This window comes from Mastomys coucha, unplaced genomic scaffold, assembly GCF_008632895.1.
Source record: "Mastomys coucha isolate ucsf_1 unplaced genomic scaffold, UCSF_Mcou_1 pScaffold18, whole genome shotgun sequence".
Taxonomy (NCBI): domain Eukaryota; kingdom Metazoa; phylum Chordata; class Mammalia; order Rodentia; family Muridae; genus Mastomys; species Mastomys coucha.
This window is the reverse complement of record NW_022196900.1, coordinates 97,592,063-97,604,414: the sequence shown is the minus strand read 5'-3', so window position 1 is coordinate 97,604,414 and position 12,352 is coordinate 97,592,063. Positions and strand designations below refer to the sequence as shown.

Below are 12,352 nucleotides of genomic sequence, written 5' to 3'. Positions count from 1 at the left end.
GAACTGGATTGTTGTGTCTGCAGCTTCAGCTCTGGCTTTGGGCCCAGCAGCCCCTGGGGCTTGGGAGGAGGCCAGGAACAAAGCTGGGTGGAAGCCAGAATGGAGGCCCCCTCTTCCTTACGGGGCAGGGAGGGGCTTGGAGAAGCACAGAGCAGGAAGGCGTTAGTGACACCCAGGACCAGTGAGTCTCTGGGGTACTTGTGTGGATTGAATGGTCCCACGTTCTTCCAGCTCTGTGTCCACGCTGAAGCTCCCTGCACTGAGTCCTGAGCAGGGAACCGGGATCATCCATTAAAACTCTGAGCATGCCCTGCTACTCATCAGTAGCTGCCAGGTTCAGCTCAGGTTTCAGCTGTTTCCAGCCATGTCTGGAAAGCTCTTTTGTAGAGCAGGGAAGGGTCCAGCCTCTACATTCTGTAACTCCCTCCCCAGGGATTTTATGAGGCCCCAGGTAGTGTCACCTCTGGACCAGAGCCCCCCCCCCCAGTACAGACATACTACAGTCACATGACACCTTAGCTTCTGCTTAAAACAGCTCTGGGACCCTCGTATCTGCTTAACCTGTGACAAATGGGGAAACTGAGGCCTCAGCAGTGACAGGCTGGTCCCATGTCACACAGTCTTTGAGGCTAACCCTGTTTTGTCCGAGTGGTGCAGAGGGGTGTAGGAGGCGTGGGCAGGCATTGGGGCTGAACCTTGCTACCTACAGGAGAAAGTCAGCAAGATGAAGGCCACCGAGGCGAAGCTGGAGAGCGACAAGCGGCGGCTGAAGGAGGTGCTGGATGCCTCTGAGAGCCGCTCCATCAAACTGGAGCTGCAGCGGCGCGCTCTTGAGGGCGAGCTGCAGCGCAGCCGCCTGGGCCTGGGGGATCGCGAGGCCCATGCTCAGGCCCTCCAGGATCGGGTGGACTCCCTGCAGAGACAGGTGAGCCCTCTACCTCCAAGTCACACCTACATGACCCTGCCCAGCTCTGTCCACGCATTGTGCAGCCCCCTCCCAAGTCTGTGAAGACCTCTTTCCACCATCAGCTTTCAGAGGTGACAGAGTTTCAGAGTGATGATGTCATTGCCTGTCACATAGCCAGGTGGACAGGGCTCTAGACAGGGTGATCAACCCACAGCGAGGTGAGGCCAGGCTACAGTAGGCTGAGCCAGTGGGAGTCTGGATGAAGCCCAGAGAGAGCTGAGGAGCGTGGGTTCGAACTCCTGTGGATATCACAGTGGGAAGGGAGCCCTTGACCATCCTCTACCTTCCCAACAGGTGGCAGACAGTGAGGTGAAGGCAGGGGCCTTACAGCTAACAGTGGAGCGGCTCAGTGGGGCACTGGCCAAGGTGGAGGAGAGCGAGGGGACCCTGCGGAGCAAGGTGCAGAGCCTGACAGATGCCCTGGCCCAGAGTAGCGCCAGCCTCAGCAGCACTCAGGACAAGAACCTGCACCTACAGAAGGCCTTGAGTACCTGTGAACATGACCGCCAAGTGCTGCAGGTCTGGGGGCTCCATATATCTCTCTTCTTCCAGTGCGAATCCAGTGAGAGAGTTAGCCAATAAGAACAGGTGTGGAGGGACCTGATAGTTGGCTAATGGGGCTGTCAGTCAGGAATTCTGGTCTTGAGGTAGGAGTGGGTCAAAGGAATTAGCCAATCATGAAGCTTAGAGTGGAGGATGCTGCCCAGTGAGAGAAGAAACTGGCTAGTAGGGATATGAGTGGCTGTCACCTTCACACAGGTCAGTGAACATGACTAGCAACAGGCTACACCAGTTAGACGGGTCTGCCCTCCAGATGGGTGGACTGTGAACCTACCGAGAACCTTAGATTACAGGAAGGCCTTTTGCTCAGGCTGGCAATCTGGCTTGGTACCATCAGCCTCTGTCTCCTAGGAACGGCTGGATGCAGCCAGACAGGCATTGTCTGAAGCTCGAAGGCAGAGCAGCTCCCTGGGTGAACAAGTGCAGACTTTGAGGGGCGAGCTGGCCAACCTGGAACTGCAACGGGGCGATGCTGAAGGCCAGCTGCAGCAGCTGCAGCAGGTGAGGCCTGGAGGGCCTCTGGCTATAGGGGTGCCCTTGGCATGGGATGGGGAACTCCTTTCAACTTCACCCCAAACCTTGACCCAGCCCCCTATGAAGAAACATGGCTTGACTGACTCACTCCCACACACCCCTGAAAACCATCTGGCCTCTACTCTTTCCTTACACGAGCCTTGCAGTTGCCTACTATGTGAGTGGGCACCGTGGGCCAGGACCTTTGTCCCCACATTGAGGTGCGGTGGGATGAAGGACTGCCTGCTTGTGCAGGCGCTGCGACAGCGGCAAGAAGGGGAGGCCATGGCTCTGCGCTCCATCCAGAAGCTGCAGGAGGAGCGGCGCCTGTTGCAGGAGCGCCTGGGCAGTCTGCAGCGAGCCCTGGCCCAGCTGGAAGCTGAGAAACGTGAGCTGGAGCGGTCAGCCCTGCAGCTCGACAAGGACCGTGTAGCCCTCAGGAAGACACTGGACAAGGTGCCTGCTCTGCTGGGACATCCCTAGTTTTCCCGGGTCTCCTGGTGTCAGATTATCCTACAGAACTCCTGTGAGCCAGCACCCTGTGAGCCCCCTCTACTCCATATTCCTACCTAGGTGGAGCGGGAGAAGCTTCAAAGCCATGAGGACACACTGCGCTTGAATGCAGAGAAGGGCCGCCTGGACCGCACGCTCACAGGAGCTGAGCTGGACCTGGCCGAGGCCCAACAGCAGATCCAACATTTGGAGGTCAGCCCTGCCCCTCCCCTAGCCTGGTCCCCAGTGCCATTCCCATGCAGAGCACAAAAGTTCTGGGGGCGTGGGGTTGCCTGTGGCTGAGGCAGCAGGGGAACCTGGAGCCTCTGGGACTGTCTTCATTGGGTGATGGAGCAGGGCTTTCCCCATGATGGAAAGAGAACATTGAGGCTCATTGGTGGTCAAGCTTGTGGCTCCTGTGTGCTATGGATATATGGAAGTCCAGGTGACCATGGAAGCTTAATTACAGGTACCACATGAACCGAATGTGGCCTGTGACCGTGGAAGCTGTCAGGCTACTGTGCCTGGTACCCATGTGTGCATCCGTGTGAACATGCCTGCTTTTGTTGTGTGTATGTAAGCCAGGCACTGCCTGTTTGTGCAAGCTTCACTGGGGACCCTGACCAGGATTGGAAAGCGCACTGTCAGAGCAGTGAGATAAGGGATGAGCCTGAGCATGCTGGGTCTGAACCCTGATTGGCAGCCCTTGTTTGTAGGCACAGGTGGTGGTAGCCCTGGAGGGGAACCACAATCCGGTCCAGCTGGAGGCAGATGAGCAGCAGCTGGAGTTGCAACAGGAGGTTGAGCGTCTGCGCAGTGCCCAGGTACAGACTGAGCGCACACTGGAGGCACGGGAGCGGGCCCACCGCCAGCGGGTGTCGGGGCTGGAGGAGCAGGTACAAAGGCCTTTCCTCAGAGAAGATGGGACCGGGGGTGGAAGTGTGGGGCTGGAGGGGAGGACTGGTCATGACCTCTGCAACTTGAAAGGGGCCAAGCAGATCGATGCTGGTACCAGCCACGGCTCGACTGATACTACCTGACCTGAGTATCTCCTGGCCGAGGGTCTCTGGTTCCAAGCCATCAGACCATCTCCCTCCATGGCATGCTTCCCTTAGCAGCTACAGGCTCTCTGAGCAACCTGGTATCCCAGGGCAAAGAGGCCTCTTTCCCAGGAGTAGCAAGAGCCCAAGGAGATGACCCCTACTGGCCAGTGAGGTTGTCTCTGGCCCTTCTGGCTGGCCTAGTGCAAAGCTTAACTGCTTGGATAGGCCCAGCTTGGTCACAGACACTGCTCCAAGAACCTGGCCCAGCCAGCTCTTCCTTGACTCTCTCTGGTCCTCCTTAGGTCAGGGTCCCCTTCTGGATAGTGCCAGGACTCATCATGGAATGATGCTAGGCAGAGATGCATGGCCGAGCCTTTGAATGGATAAGGTTGCCCAAGTATAGACACCCAAGAGCCGTGAGGAGCAAATGAGACGCAGAGGCCTTGTGGCCCCCAGGTGGCAGGTGGCATGCCACCCCCCTCAGCCCCTGCTCTCTAAAGGCAGCTAGATCCTGGGCCACTGGGCCCTTTTCTTCTCCAGGTGTCCACACTCAAGGCACAGCTGCACCAGGAGCTTCGAAGGAGCTCAGCATCCATCTCTCTACCCTCTGGCACCCCCGAGAAATGAGTCCCTTCTAGCTGGTGTGAGCAGTCCCTGGGCAGGAGAGACACCCTTTGTAGCATAGCCTGCCTGGGGCCTGGTCATCCGAGTGCTGTGTGAGGGAGCTGGGGTGGCAGAGATGAAGGCTCTGGTGTTCTCAGAGTTGCTACGTCACCTGTACTACCCCGGGCTCTCCTGGAAGAGCCCCTTGATGACCCAAGGCTCTCCTGCATGGCTGAGCCAGCCAGGGCTCAGGGAGAGCAGAGCTTCCTCAGAAAGGAAGAATATGTGAGCCAGAGCAGCTCCCGGGATCTCTCCTTGGCATCCTTGTTGGAAGCTCCCTCGTGAGCTTAGAGCCCTTGTATTTTTATACCTTTTTATAATGTTGACTGTGGAGAACCTTTGTGCTTTTGGTAACATGACCTGTTTTCTAGAACTGGCTGTCCACTCAAATGCTTCCTCTATCTGGGCTTCCCTGGGAGAGCGGGGGCAGTCTTCAGTCAGCAGAGCTCAGCAACCTTACAGAGCATGATGAACCTGTCTCTCCATCTAGCTTGAAGCAGATGGTGCTGTGCCCGCCCCGTGAACTTGGGTACCCCTCTGGATAGTGCCAGGGCTCAGAGACAGCTTAGACTAAGGCAACAGGGCAGGGCTGGGTGTGCACAGTCTTAACCCTGGTCTGTTGAGTTAGCTGGGCAGAAGCACTCCATGGGGCAGTCTGTGTGCTCCTGTGTGGGAACCTGTGTCACGGTGTGATGACAGTGCAGAAGTGCTCCATGTGACAGTCTATATGCTCCTGTGTGGGAACCTGTGGCTCACACTGGCAACACTGAGGCTCACAGAGCACCTGATACCCACTGCTGTGAGCCTCTGGGGTCACATAACAGTGTTATCTGGGAACAGTGATTTTACCGATTGCATAGATCTGTCGGGAGGGCTCCCAGAACAGCACAGGAAATACCGCACAGCGAGCGAGCCCTGCTGCTCACAGGAAGAACTGAAGTGATGTGTGTGTTTCTACATGCACAAAAAGAGCTGCATCTTTTCTTTTTTCTTTTCTTCTTTTTTTGGTTTTTTTCAAGACAGGGTTTCTCTGTGTAGCCCTGGCTGTCCTGGTACTCACTCTGTAGACCAGGCTGGCTTCAAACTCAGAAATCCTCCTGCCTCTGCCTCCCAAGTGCTGGGATTAAAGGCATGCACCACCACTGCCCGGCGAAGAGCTTCATCTTGTGAGGGAGTGTCAGGCCCCTTCCTTTAGCTATCAGACAAAGCTAGGGTGGTGTGAGACACAGAAATAGAGCTACTTGACACTCTTCGAAGGAGCTGGGTAGCCTTGTATTGGGGGCTGGCAGTATTGGTGGCAGTCAAGCTGTCTCTAGACACAAAAGTGACCATGGGTCTTTTGTAAAAACTTTTATTATTTTGTATAAAACAGGTGGTCCATGCCTAGGGGCGTAGGAAGTCCAAGCAGACCAGCTGGGTAAGGGGCACAGCCTACCTGAGGAGACTGAGGAGGACTGCCCCCAGGCACGAGAAGGCACAGTGAGAACCCCAGGCCCCACAAAGAGGCCTTGGATGAACCCTACTAAGGAATGAAGACTGGGCAGGGATGGCCACAGCTGGGGAGGGGCCCGGGACAGCTACAACCACACTCCCCAGGGTAGCAGCCCAGTGATGCCCAGGATGAAAGGGAGGGTAGGATGGGAGAGAAGCACCAGGTCAGGCAGGGCCTGAGTCGGATCCGAGCTGGGTCCAAGGCTCGAATCTCATACCAGCTCCACCCTAGCAGCCCCCACAGCTCCTGGCACAGGAGGCAGCCACAGATTGGCATAGGCCACTGACAGCCATCACACCACACTTGGAGAACTTGTCCCGGCACAGGTCAGCTGTGAAAGGATGGGAAGTCAGGGTGGGACTCACTGTGCTATGTAATGAGGATGGAGGAGGGCCTGCACCAGCCTGCAAGTGGGTCTGAGACGTATCCCACGCCAGACAGTACAGGGAGAAGACGGCCAGGTAACTAAGTGGGTGGGCGCTGCCAGGACAAGGGGTGGAGGCTTTCCTACCTCGGAGAAGTTCCTCATGGGCGCAGACTGTGCGGACACATATTTCCTTGTTGACCACATACACTCGGCGGAGGCTGGGAGATGAACCAGGGATGTTCTCAGCCACACCCTTACCTACCACCATTGGGAGAGCCCAGGCCCAGACCCACCCTCAGAGTTAAACTCCACATGAGGATTCAGTACCTGCCCCCATTCACCCTTCCCTGGCTCAGAGCTGCCCCTAGAGCTGCCCCTCATAGCCCTCACCTGTAGAAGCAAACCTCATTGAGACACTGTTTACAGGGCTTGTGGATGGAGTAGAGGCGGGTGCACGGGTACTGTTCTTCACGGCAGTCTGGGGACAGGTGGGTCAGACTGGGGGCTCACATACCCTCAGGCCTTGCCCAGATCCCCACACAAATCCCAGCAGCTGGTAGCATAGGACTGCCCAGCTTTACACCAGACATAGTCACAATCCCAACTGGACCACAAACTGACAGCTACCCCACTTGGCCACTGGAATATCACACTAGCTCACAGGCTGCTCATACCCTGCTGTGTAACCGAGTCAATACACAGTCTTCAGGCCCCTCCTCGCAGGCCCTCAGCTAGGTGGCACTTAGTTGGACTTATTGGTCCCTCCTCACCTGCCCACTGGTACCACACAGCCCAGGGCTGTGACACCAAGACAGTGCTGGGCCTCCCTAGGCTCTGGCCAGATGCTGGTGAGGATGCAGGGTAGGTTAGCCCAAAGCTGCCTAGGGGCATGTCTGCCAGCTCCCCCATCCAGCATCCCACTGCCACTTAACCCTGCAAATCGCATAAGGCCTTGCGGGAGCCATTCCAGCTTTCTCCAGCTTACCAAGTGGGCCAGGCTCCGTGGGCTCAGTCTCCAGGTCCCCTGCAGCTGCCAGTTCTGGTGTGGGTGTGAGGAGAGAGGCAGAGGTTACTGGGAGAGGGCCTCTTCAGGCCACCCCTCTCAGGGCGGGCCCAGACCCTCCATCTTGAGGTACAAGCAGATCGGGGCCTGGGAAGAGGCATTACCTGGGGTAGGGGCTGGGATGACTTCCTGTGGGACTTGCTGCTGGGATTGGAACTGTTGTTCCTCAGGGGTCCGAGGACTCACTTCTGCAGCAGGGAGGGAGTGACAAGGCTTCTCCCACTTTACCCTGCAAGGTCCCCACAGGTCCCCACCAGGAGGCTGGCCCCACCCGTCCTACCCCTAACTTTTACCTTGGTAGTCATAGTAGTCTGCATTGTCTGAAAGTGAAGTAGAGACAGAATGGTTGGGGTCAGGCTAGCCCATGGAATCAGGCTAGCCCAGGGCCCCAGGAGAGTAGGGCAAAGAGGTCACAAATGAGCCAGGGTCCTGCCCCTGGGACCCTACCAAAAAGGGTGATCTCTTACCAATCTGGTCTCCATAGTGGTTGTACTGGACATGGTCCGGGAACGGGGGGAGAGGATCCAGGTCATATTGACCCTGAGCCAGCAGGCCTGCCAAGGGGAGGAGTCCCATGTAGGCACCCCACATTTTGGAAGGACAAAGAGAAAGTAAGTGGTGGTTCTAACCCTACACCCTGACAGACTCACGGAATCTAAACCCTGAGCCCTGGGTCCGTTCCCTACCCTTGTCAAGCTCCTCTGCCCTGGGCGGTCTCCTGGCTACTCCAGGAGTTCTCACCTAATGGTTCAGCTTTGTCAGGCTATCTCTGACCCACCTTCCCTGCTGGGCTGGTGTTTCTTTTTCTTTTTTTAATCATTTATTTTTACCTTATGTGCATTGGTGTTTTGACTGCATATATCTGTATAAGGATGTCAGATCCCTTGGAACAGAAGTTACAGACAGTTGTGAGCCACCATGTGGTTGCTGGGAATTGAACGTGGGACCTCTGGAAGAGCAGCCAGTGCTCCTAATCGCTGAGCCATCTCTCCAGCTCCTTGCTGTGTATTTCCATCATAGCATTCAACACGATATGAAATTTACCAGGTCTGCTTGTCTGACATTTGCCTCATCCCTAGCCTGGCCACATAATGGGCGCTGGGTGTGTCTGCCTAATTCACAGCTGTATCTACAGTACTTGGCTCACAGTAGGAAGTCAGCATAGATGTGTTCAGTGAGTGGATGAAGTCAACATAGATGTGTTCAGTGAGGGGCTCCTTAGGTCCGGCAGAGCCTTTGCAATCCCCACTGATACCTACTTACGTGATGGATAAGACCCCTCAAAGGCCAAGACTACAGAGTGATAGAGCCCTGCATGGGTCTAGCACCCAGTGCCTGGACTCCCTACCTTAAGGCTCCTCCACTTTGTGGTGCAGGCCTGAAGCAGGACTAGGAAAGGAGCTGGGCAGCAGAGTTCTGGCCATGAGATAAGACAAAGTCTTATATTCGAGCCCCCCAGCCCCCAGCTGCTTACCAGGCATGAACAGCAGGAAGAGGCAGGCAGCTCTCATGGCCATGGAGTGAGGAGGATGGTGGCGTTGAGGACAGCTAGAGAGAGGGGAGGAGAGCTAGCTACATGCCAGCCCCACTGGCCCAGGATGGCAGAACACATTTCTGTCCCTGATTCAGATTATGGGAGGAGCACTGAGCCATGCATCTGGAGGCCAGGGAGGGACATCTGCAGCCCTCCTCCTTTGAGGGGGGGGAGGCTATAAAGCAAGTTCCAGAGCTTTTTTTTTTTTTTTTTAAGACTCTGTCTTTCTGGGCAGTGGTGGGGCACACCTTTTCTGAGTTCGAGGCCAGCCTGGTCTACAGAGTGAGTTCCAGGACAGCCAGGGCTACACAGAGAAACCCTGTCTCGAAGGAAAAAAAAAAAAGACTGGGTCTTGCTTGAAGGTGTTGGCACACACTTTTAGTCCCAGCAGAGGCAGGCAGATCTCTGAATTGAGGCCAGCCTGGTTTGGCCTACAGAACGAGTTCCAGAATGGCCAGGGTTACACAAGAAGCCCTGTCTTCAAAAAACCAAAAGAACAAAAACCACTAACAAGCAGACCAGACTCGACTCTGTCCTGCTCACGGGGGGTGACCTTTCTTATAGCCACTTACCGGACCCTGGCTGTACTCAGTACACTCCTGCCTACCTCCCGCCAGTACCTCCCTGAGTTTCTGATGTGCTATGTGAATGACCTCAGGCATGTCCTTAGGGTACCAGCCCTGCCCAGGCCACACCACAGTCAGCCACCAGCTCAGCAGCATTTGCCAGACCTGCCACCTGCTCCCAATTAGCCCCTGGGCCCTGAGCATGCCGCTCAGCAGGAAACCACATGCATACAGGCCCCAGGGGCCCCCAGAGCAGCCAGGGCTGGGCAGGACTCCCAGCTCCAAGGAGGCTCCTGCCAGGTCCAGGCCTCCCAAGACCTGGCTGTCTTCACTACAGACAAGAGCACGCAAGAGCCTGAGAGACTGGGGCCTGTTATGTCTGCAGGGGCAGGAAGCATAAAGAGAGAACCCGGAGGAGGTGAGGGTGCCTGGCTCCCAGCATGCTAGCTGGGAGACGCAAAGTCACTTGGGCCAGGGGTTTCAAACCTTTGACATGACACTGGATAACAAGAGTGTAGTTTTGGTGACTGGTCACAACTTGCACAGGCTATGTCCAGGATGAGCCCAGCCTTCAGTGCTGGCTGCCTACAGAGGCAGCTAGCTATGCCCTGCCCTAGTCAGTGGATGGTGATTTCTAGACGCTGTCCACAGGCTTATCCATCCAGAGGACTTCCTACCCCACCATGGGAAGTTCTCCAATACAGCTTGAACCCCAATTCTGATGTAGATACCCCTGGGAATCTAGAGAGAGCAGGGGAAAGGCAGAAACAAGGTAATCTCAGTTACCTAAATTTTCCTGAGATTTCTTGGTACCTTGCCCATTGCAGACATCTCCCTCCCCCATCCTCTCTCTGGTGGGGGATAGGGGTCCTTGGCATCTCAGACCTTCCCCATAGGGACCACTGTTCCAAATCCCCACTCTTTGAACTCTGGGCAGCCTCGTGGGAGCGGGGTCACCAACTCCATGCAGACCGGAGGTTGACAACAGTCCCTGTGCGTGGGGAGGCACCGATTGGCTGCCAAACTGTTTCAGAGCCTTCCTCCCACACTCGCACCAGGCCCAGGCTTATGGCAAGAAATGGGGCTCATTGGCTAGCTCCAGCATAAAGAAGAGAATAATGAATCGCTCCCAGGGGACCCAGACAAATTCTGAAACTTGAGTTTGAGAGGCCTTGAGGCCAGGAGCAGTCGGGATGGCTGACCCACCCCACCTCTGTACACTTCCACAACTTCGACCTTATCCCAGCCCCTTGGCTCCTCTGTGGTTCTAGGGAAGGACCGGGACCCCCCTCGCTGGCTCAGACCTGGGGGGGGGGGCACAAGATGCTACAGAGCCCCGCTGTACAGCTGGGAACAATCAGCAGACGGAAACTTGCTGAGCCGCTCACTGGCTCTCCATCTCGGGTCTCTCTTTGTTTCCGCGACTGACCCCTGCCCCGCCCTCCACATCCCAAACACTGGGGGTTGAGGGGGGAGGGCAAAAAACTGTCCAGTCCTCCAGCACCCCTATTTTGAGAGACCTCTAAGTTCCAGCTCCCTGTCTGTCCTATCTTGCATCCCTCAACTTTCCAGACGCCCCCTCAGCATCCGCTCCATATACTGGGGCTAGAGTCCCTTGAAGTCTCCCCAGCTCTTGGAGTGCGGAGCATGATGCTCAGACAACCCTGGAAATGCCCGACCCGCGCCTACCTGTTGGGGCCTCTGCGCTGTGCTCTAGTGCGGCTGAGAGTGCCGTCCCGCAGCCAGAGCCCCCTATGGCCCCCAAGGCCCACGCCCGCCCCTAGCCCGGAGTTGCTGGGTCCTAAAGAGCGCCGCCGCCACGACGCACCCTCGAGGCTCCAGCCCCTCCCCAGCGCCTCTGGGTCTGGGCCTGGTACTAATAGAACCAGCCAACTGGTCACCCCTCTTTCACAGAGGGATCTCAGCCTCTCCACCCAGAGCCCAGAGATCATGGGGCTGGAAATGAAACCTTGCTTGCTTTCTCCCATCTCTCCTTCCTTCCCTTTCTCTCCTTCCTTCCCTCCTTCCCTTCTGGCACAACAGATGAGGCAGATTAGGAGAGATCAAGTTAAGCAAATACCCAAGTCCAATTTCAACAATCCCTCAACACTCTGACCCTGGGAGTTGACCAAAATTCAGGAACTGTTCTTTCTTAGCCTCCCCCCTGTCCTCAGTGTCCCACCCCAGATACTAATTCTTATCCTGGGGGTCCAAGTTCTGCCATCATGGGACTTCTTGACTCTGGTCTACTGATGACCTGCACTGCCCTGCTCCGTGTATCTATTGCAACGTACATAGCAGGGACTCTGTCAGCCAAGGAGCAGGGAGCTCTGGGGTCAGCCAGCTGTCCCCTGCTGTCAGGCCCACTTGAGCAGGAAGGGAACCCACCTGGCAGAAATGTTCCCTTTTATACTTGACAAGAGGGGGAAATTGAGGCCCCACAGCCGCCAACTCTGGGTATTGGCCAGGATCTGCGGCTGAGGCTGCTCCTGCCCATTTCCCTGGCCCTGAGGATCCAGGTAGGTGTCAGGGCAGGGTTAGGGTTAGGTTAGGGTTAGGTTAGGTTAGGTCTCTGTTCCTGGATTTGCCAACAGCCTCACCTGGGGTTAAAAGCTGCATGCCGGCCAGTTTGACTTCATGTTCTCTGCTCAGACTTTTAGGCCTGGCACATGCCTGCCCAGTAGACCCACAGGTGTCAGCAAACTCCACCCACTGCCATCTTGACTGGGGTGGTTGGAATGAAAATGGCCCCCATAGGCTCTTAGGGAGTAGCACTATTAAGAGGTGTGGTCTTGCTGGAGGAAGTGTGTCACAGGGCAGAGGCTTGGGGCTAGGATAGGCTTGGAGGTCTCAGAAGCTCAAGCCAGGCCCACTTTCTCTTCCTGCTGACTGCAGATCCAGATATAGAATCCTCAGCTACTTCTCCAGAACTGTCTGCCTGCATGCTCCTGCCGTGACAATGATGGACTGAACCTCTGAACCAGCCCCAAGTCAATGCTGTCCTTTGTAAGAGTTGCTGTGGTCTGGCTGGGCGGTGGTGGTGCATGCCTTTAATCCCAGCACTTGGGAGGCAGAGGCAGGCGGATTTCTG

The 12,352-nt window shown here is 56.2% G+C and overlaps 2 protein-coding genes across 9 annotated transcripts in view; one reads left to right on the top strand and one right to left on the bottom strand.

The window, feature by feature from the left end:
- Positions 1–4,612, top strand: part of Crocc (ciliary rootlet coiled-coil, rootletin) — a 43,354-nt gene extending 38,742 nt beyond the window's left edge. For 6 of the 7 annotated variants that reach the window (XM_031379305.1, XM_031379309.1, XM_031379310.1 and 3 more), the window contains 7 exons: positions 710–925; positions 1,262–1,486; positions 1,880–2,029; positions 2,297–2,497; positions 2,615–2,746; positions 3,250–3,429; positions 4,117–4,612. In XM_031379305.1, coding sequence (XP_031235165.1) covers positions 710–925; positions 1,262–1,486; positions 1,880–2,029; positions 2,297–2,497; positions 2,615–2,746; positions 3,250–3,429; positions 4,117–4,203 — 1,191 coding nt within the window. In that variant the 3' untranslated portion in view covers positions 4,204–4,612. The remainder of the gene's footprint in view (positions 1–709; positions 926–1,261; positions 1,487–1,879; positions 2,030–2,296; positions 2,498–2,614; positions 2,747–3,249; positions 3,430–4,116) is intronic. The other variant, XM_031379307.1, reaches the window with a different exon arrangement.
- A 962-nt stretch (positions 4,613–5,574) lies between these two features.
- Positions 5,575–11,051, bottom strand: Mfap2 (microfibril associated protein 2). Of its 2 annotated transcripts, XM_031379302.1 has the most exons (9): positions 10,951–11,051; positions 8,636–8,709; positions 7,629–7,715; positions 7,455–7,481; positions 7,266–7,349; positions 7,084–7,137; positions 6,489–6,576; positions 6,243–6,316; positions 5,575–6,062 (listed from the first exon to the last, which is right to left on the bottom strand). In XM_031379302.1, the coding sequence occupies exons 2-9, from the start codon at positions 8,676–8,678 to the stop codon at positions 5,959–5,961; spliced, it is 561 nt and encodes a 186-aa protein (XP_031235162.1). In that variant the 5' UTR covers positions 8,679–8,709; positions 10,951–11,051; the 3' UTR covers positions 5,575–5,958. The 2 variants fall into 2 exon arrangements, with proteins under 2 accessions (XP_031235162.1, XP_031235163.1); XM_031379303.1 differs by lacking the exons at positions 8,636–8,709; positions 10,951–11,051 and having other exon boundaries at positions 7,266–7,377; positions 7,629–7,694.
- Between the last annotated feature and the right edge of the window lie 1,301 nt (positions 11,052–12,352).

Bases quoted from the DNA above. Each gene is read 5' to 3' on its own strand.
- Mfap2 (XM_031379302.1), bottom strand. From the start codon at position 8,678: ATGGCCATGAGAGCTGCCTGCCTCTTCCTGCTGTTCATGCCTG. The intron at 7,716-8,635 runs GTAAGCAGCTGG...TCCCCTTGGCAG, and splicing joins CTTCCTGCTGTTCATGCCTG to GCCTGCTGGCTCAGGGTCAA. The intron at 6,063-6,242 runs GTAGGAAAGCCT...ATCCTTTCACAG, and splicing joins CCATGAGGAACTTCTCCGAG to CTGACCTGTGCCGGGACAAG.